Raw genomic sequence first — 6835 nt, 5'->3', positions numbered from 1 at the left:
ACAGGTAATGGGACTGGAACAAGCTTTATATACAGCCATTGATTCTAAGAAAAAAAATGGAGTCTTATGTTGTAGCAGACAAACACCCTCTAATACCAAATGGCTGACAGGCAGCTGAAGCAGAGTAAGGAAAGCTATTTTATTGAACGTGCAGAAAGGAAGAACAAATGCTTTGGAGACATATGTACAGTCTTGAGTGTTGGTAGAAAGCTGCAACTTCAGCCTATAAACAAGTAACATTCATAAATAATTTCCGAAGCTTGTAACAGTACACCTCCACAAAGTGAGACTATGGGTTCTTTCTGCTGGATTATGCAATATGGGCACGACACTAAGAAAGCCACTTGGTAGAAAGAACTTCTGCTTCCCCCCCCCCCCCCCCCCAGCTTCCTGGAGTGACTTGCAGCGAGTCCTGTTTTCTAAGGTTAGACAATGGCACCTAGCAAACTTTAACAGCCTAAGCAAAAACCTGATGGCAGGGAGACTAAAATACCAGTGAGGATTAGGTGAGGAGGCAGAAAAAATGCCACCCTTTCCCCATCAGTTAATTCTCTGCAGCTCCTGTTTGGCCTATCCACTCTTTGTAGATAGTTATGTACACAATTCTGTCTCTTAGCAGCTGCCACTGGAACTTTTCACATTGTGGTGGTTTGCTTTGTACTTAAAAACTTTTAACCTGTTGCCTACACGTGTCATTTCAAGAGGTAATCTAATCACTTTATTGTGATTTCTGTCTGCTACACATTTCTATTAATGCTTTTCACTTTGAACGAGACTTTACTTTAAATGCAGATTATTTCCACACAGGCTCCTCCTCTCAGTAGAGTAAAATTGTTAGTTTAGGGCAATAGGAAATAGATATATTTTTCAAAGTCAGTCTGCTCAAAGATTCTTTGAGAGTCTATTTAAATCAAAACTGTATTGTGGCAAATAGAAGTGACTACTACATCCAAAGCAGTGATATCACTTATATAGTTTTGCGCCAGCTTACAAATATAACATGTTCAGAGACATCTGAACATTTCTGGCCTCTCTCCTACTGGAGACAATTGCACTTAACCACTTAAATACTTGGAATGAATAAAAAGAGCACAATTAACCCAGCACATGCATGGTCATGGCTTTGCTTTTCCCTTAGATGCAGGCTCCCTTGAGGCTTTCCTTTTGTTTTTATGTACATTACATGTTCCTAACTAATAATACTGCCTTCAGGAGAATGATCAAGACCTTAACTTTTATCACTTCTGCCCTTCGACCCTGACTTGACAGCGGAGCCAAATGAGATTCCCTTTCTCAGTACTAATTTACCTCCATGCTTGCTTTTCTTGGAATGAACTCGGGTGAACTCTGCCTTTATACCTCTTAATCAGTTTTACTTCTCAACAAAACGCAATGCCGCTTCTGAAAGCAGAGAGAAAATTACCATCAAGCTGTATTCATACAAAACTTAGTAGCTGCCTGGAAAGCACACATTGCCGTTGGAAGTATAAAATCGAAGGTAGCAGATTCAGAGTTGTGTGTTCTGTTCACGTGGGGCACGAGTGTAAAATACACAGCTGCTGTTCACCTGCATGGTTTGTACTAGCGTTTAAGATTGATGTTGCCTAAGAAAGGAAATGGAGCGACAGGACATGGCAGAAACCTCCTCTTTTGGATCCTGTGTTATTGCTCAGCAAGCCTACAGGTTGTCCTAGTTCTGGCACCAAGGAAGTAAAAAAACGTGGAGCGTAGGAACATCTGTTAGGGCTCTGCCCCAAAGGAGCTCATGAAGGCATCATAGCCCTTTGTAGGTTTCTGGCCAATATTAAGAGAAAGAGAGAGAGACCATTAATAATCTCCCTTCCTGCTTAAAAGTTCTCCAGAATTATCATTTTCAAGTTTAACAAAATGGAAGATAGGACTGGATTGGCCAAGAAGGATTGCCTGCCAGGCCTCTGTTCCTCATTGCCTACACAAGTTCATGCTCGGCATTCATGCCCCAGACCACTTCACCCCAGAGTGCAGAAAACATTCTGGACTAAAGCTACAGGTGGAGTGGATAAGACATGAACAAAGTTAAATATCATCACTGGGTACCTCACATACCCCTTCCTCTTCACCTTGAGTCCAGTCCCTTCGGGATGCATTTAGGTCATAGGTTCCCCCATTGCTCAACTGGGGGGAATTGATCTACTTCCCCCACTTCTGTGCTGGGCTGGTCTCCCAAAACAAAGGTCAGCCGGTATCTCAGCCTCACTTTCTCCTACAACGAAGAAGAACAAACAAAATGACATGGCAGTTAAGCACGAAAGAAAAACAGATGAGTACAGAACCAGTTTGATGACATGTTTTGTAATGCGTGGCTCCGTAGTTGTGAACAACCCACACCAGGGCCCAAGATTAAAATTAATCATTGTTCTAGCAGAGATTTTTAAAGTATTGATGAGATATCACTTTCATGAAGAGAACAACGTAGAAAACCTGTGCTTATGCAAGAGTGCCAAGAATCAAAGCAGAACAGAACATTGCCTGGAGAAGCAATGCAAACACGGGATATCTTATATAAAGACTTGAGCAGGGGAAACAGAAATCTGAAGACATAGCAGGGTGATAAGACAGCTGAAGTGGACAAAATATAGCTCTTTATTTCTTATATGGCCCCAGACTAGAAACGTGAAAATCCAGAGAACTTGTGGGTGGGGATGAAGGATTTCTCCCCAAGGAGAATTTTGGGGAGCACTTTTGGAATGAGTGAAAATTGATAGCATAGGGTACAATAAGAACATAAGAAAGAGCCAGCTGGATCAAACCAGAGTCCATCTAGTCCAGCACTCTGCTACTTGCAGTGGCCCACCAGGTGCCTTTGGGAGTTCACATGCAGGATGTGAAAGCAGTGGCCTTCTGCTGCTGCTGCTCCTGAGCACCTGGTCTGCTAAGGCATCTGCAATCTCAGATCAAGGAGGATCAAGATTGGTAGCCATAGATCGACTTCTCCATAAATGTGTCTAAGCCTCTTTTAAAGCTATCCAGGTTAGTGGCCATCACCACTAGTTTGCAGTTCTCTAATTTGAGTTTTTGGTACATCTGTGATTTGCTTGTACAAGTTGAAAGGCTTGATACTAACCATGTCTGCTTGGAACTGTCTCATTTTATTCAGCAGAGCTGACTCTAGGAAAGTGTTTTTAGGTTAACACTGCTAGGCATTCCTATCTTTAAATTTCATAAATGTGCCAAATAATATTTATGCCAAGTTATAAATTACAAATTTTATGTCAAAGCAGCAAAATAGGTTTTAGTTTGACAGAAAGTAATATATATTGTATGTATTGCAATTTCTCTAGGTCCCCGCCACACCCGCCCAATGCATCAAAATTTTAGGAAATTTTACACCTCTATCTTTCAGTCCAGTTTTCAGCCTGCAGATTAGAAAATGCTGTCTGGCTGTTTACTTAAAGGCTCAAGTGTCATTTGTGTGTGCCAGTCTTTCAATTTCTCAGTCACAAAGGTATACTGAGCAGACCCAGACGTGACTTAATGTTAGAATGAATGAACAGGTGCATCAGTTCAGCTTCAAACAGGGTCCTGGGTTGGATCCAGCTAGCTTTGTCACTCAATTGTTCCCAATTCTCTTCCCCACAATCTCACATGGCTCTTATCCATGCAGGTCCTGTGACCCCTAGGACAGCTTTTTGGGATGGTCAAAGGACCCCTCCTTTTGTTTCAGCAGAGCTACTTCGATCCAACCCTTTGTTTCCAACCACAGCCACTCAGATGCCTCTGGAAACTGACATAAAGAACACAGAGGATAGCCAAGGTCATCTATCATTTGAAGGCATGAATCAGTCAGAACTGAATAATTTATTTTCCAAACTGATCTGTTTAGACTCTACGGATCATGCATGCTTTCTCTTTGTCCAAACATCAAGGTGGGGGGACGGGACCATTCATCTGGAGAACTTCAACAGTCCAGTTTGAACAAATGTAACTGAATTATCCATCCCGGCAGGAACAATGGAAACGTTTTTGACTGTTAGACAGAGCCCTCCTCACCTTTCTAGGATTTGCAAGCAACATGACCTGGGTAATAGCAGCAGGTGCCTGGATGGGATTGAATGGAGCTAGCTCTGTCCCCGAAGGTGGCTGCAACTTCACTTTCATGGACTGCAGGTAAAAACAAAAGGACAAATTCTTAGGTAATAAATGTTTGTGTGATGGAATATTTGGGTGAGCACCATACATTTAATAAGCATTGATCAAACCATAAAAATCAGAATTGGCTGATTGGGCTAGGGAGATAAATCACATTAAGTGACAAGTTCATTACAAGTCCCACTGATTCAATGGGATTTAATTTCCCCTTAGGTGCTCTAGGCTGAAGCCTGCATCTGTGGTTTGTAACTACTGGCTTGAGTCCACTGGGGCTTGTCTGTGGTTAGAAAGATTTCCACCCTTAGAGTGTGACTTATTGACTTCCTTCACACTGTAATCCAAAATGTGTCTCCTTTCCCAGGAACACACAAAAGTTCTGGTGGATCCAAGCCACTGTCACGCAAAGTGGTGTCAGGAAATCCCTGCTTCTTATTAGAAGCTGCTGGAAAATAACTGGCAAAGCACCAGCATGGTTCCCAGGAAGGGAAGCTCCTTTCTCAGTTTCCTCCAGCAATAAGAGGACTCTGGTTTCTTGATGTAGCGGCAGCTGGCGATTACCTTCTTGGTACCCCTACCTTTGGCACTGCAGCTTGTAGCACAATGTTTTTGATAGGAAGGGGAGCTGTATTTAACATGGACACCACCACTATCAGCACATCAGGCCGACCATGTGGACACTCCTTGGCAAAGTGCAGAAGGATACGCAAGCCATTTCTGTCATAAGCAGTCACAGGAAGAGCACTGCCTAAAAGCAGAAGAATGCATTTTCATGATTCAAGAATACATTTGAAACTAGTGGAAGGAATAGTACACTGAGGTTACCCTTTGAGTGCCAGGAGCTTCAGTAGAGAAAAAAACATGTATTCTACATAGCTAAGCTGAATCTCTACTGCTAGATCTGATGAACCACTAAAAGAAAATGTGATATATATGCAAACTAGCTATCTGGCACAAAATAGAAGTAACAGCCCTCTCCACGTTCCAATTTCCATCATACCATCCATGAGAAATTAACTTCTCCTCCTGAGATCCTTATTCTGTGTGTGAGTGTGCATGAACATGCCATCAAGTCACAGTTGACCTATGGTGACTCCATAGAGTTTTCAAGACAAGAGACGTTCACAAGTGTTTGCCATTACCTGTCTCTGTGTGGGCTGAGAGAGTTCTGAGAGAACTTAAACTAGCCCAAGGTCACCCAGAAAGCTTCACATAGAGGAGTGGGGAATTGAGCCTGGTTCTCCAGACTAGAATCCATCACTCTTAGCCCCACTACACTGACTCTTGATCCTTACTAAGGACTAGATAATATTCACAGAGAATGTAACAATTGCATAGAAGTCCAGGTGCCCATTCTGTCAATGACTGGAATATATAATGACAATGAGCCAAATATGCACATTTTCTTAATTTCCATATCAATCCAAATGATGAGATGGTGACTTTTCAGAAACGGGAGGAGTGGTGAAATACTGCGTGGACACACAGAAGTCAGAATTATAGAGACACGGTGAGATAAACACTAGCAGAGGTTCACCCAGATCCTCTCTTGAGCCTTTAACAAGTATGGACAATTGCTTCCAGCCTTTTCCTGAAATCACAAGGGCTGAAAAAAAGAGCATTTATCCTCACCTAATGGAAGCACTCCAATACTAGGTTGTGGGAGGGGAAGAAATGTAGTCATGCGGATTTTCCAAAATCTTGTTCTTATACAATTTCCATAGAACTTTATGCAGGAGAATAGTTTGGGTAATAAAAGGGAACGATTTGTCCCTCAAACTCCAAACCCATGAAGACAACTTTAAAGACTTGTGATGCAAAGTAAAATATCAACTGGCGGCGGTGGGCGGGGAGGGAATGATAAAGAGACATCTAAAATGCCTACTCGGCTTAATGGACTCCAGTGGGACGTGGACGTTGGCCAAAGAAATCTCCGGTCCTTTCAGAGGACTTCCTTGCTGGAATAAGGCTGGCTGGAAGAGGGGACTTCCTGTAGTGCAGCTACTTGGATAAGGAACTGTAGGAACTCCTGGAGTAGTGAGTGGTAATCCTGCAGAAGATGTTGGAGGTGAAGCTGTCGCCGGGGGTAATGCAGCGTCTACATAGAACATGGAAGCTGCCGTGTTTACTTGAGATGAAGGCCTGAAATGGAAAGAAAGTAGGATAAAAATATTAAAAGAAAAACCATAGACTTCTCCAGTGCCATCCTGTTTCTACTTTCTGTCTCTTGCTTGTGTGTGAATAATGCAGTTAGTGTGTGGCAACTGTTATATGAAAATGCAAAACCGTCCACCTGTGACACATAGTATATAGGGATTAACGTTCTGATTCAGTAGATGGGCAGAACGCTAACTTTTCAGCACTCATCCAGGTATTACCCCGAACAAAACAGTATTGGGTCACTAAATCAATTGAGAAATTAGGTTAAAATGTCAACAGCTGGATACCAATTATCATACTAAGGCCTATTATGCATGGAGCCCTTTCCTCGGGGCTCTTCGCTCCTCAGTGGAGCCACAGTACCCCCCACCCCCTCCATTCTCCTGCGCCCAGCCCTCAGCTGAATTCACTCCATCGCTAAATTCCCCCTGCCCCCTCCATACTTTTTCTTCTGATGAGAAGCACTGGCAACACACTGGGGGCAGGGGTAAGGCCATGGGAGGAACGTGCCCTTCCCGGCCTTAATCACATCCTCAGTGTGTCCCCAGCA

General features: G+C 43.0%; 1 protein-coding gene across 2 annotated transcripts in view; it reads right to left on the bottom strand.

The window, feature by feature from the left end:
* Window positions 1-115: 115 nt before the first annotated feature.
* The window catches only part of GGA3 (golgi associated, gamma adaptin ear containing, ARF binding protein 3), a 38632-nt gene continuing 31912 nt past the window's right edge, over window positions 116-6835 (bottom strand). The window contains exons 14-17 of one of the 2 annotated variants that reach the window (XM_048488256.1): window positions 6011-6267; window positions 4704-4873; window positions 4030-4140; window positions 116-2242 (exon numbers count right to left, since the gene is read on the bottom strand). In XM_048488256.1, the coding sequence (XP_048344213.1) occupies window positions 2132-2242; window positions 4030-4140; window positions 4704-4873; window positions 6011-6267 (649 nt within the window). In that variant the 3' untranslated portion in view covers window positions 116-2131. The remainder of the gene's footprint in view (window positions 2243-4029; window positions 4141-4703; window positions 4874-6010; window positions 6268-6835) is intronic. The other variant, XM_048488257.1, reaches the window with a different exon arrangement.

Source organism: Sphaerodactylus townsendi, linkage group LG03 (genome assembly GCF_021028975.2).
Source record: "Sphaerodactylus townsendi isolate TG3544 linkage group LG03, MPM_Stown_v2.3, whole genome shotgun sequence".
Classification (NCBI taxonomy): Eukaryota; Metazoa; Chordata; class Lepidosauria; order Squamata; family Sphaerodactylidae; genus Sphaerodactylus; species Sphaerodactylus townsendi.
Note: the sequence above shows the minus strand (reverse complement) of the source record. Positions and strands in the feature narration are given on the sequence as shown.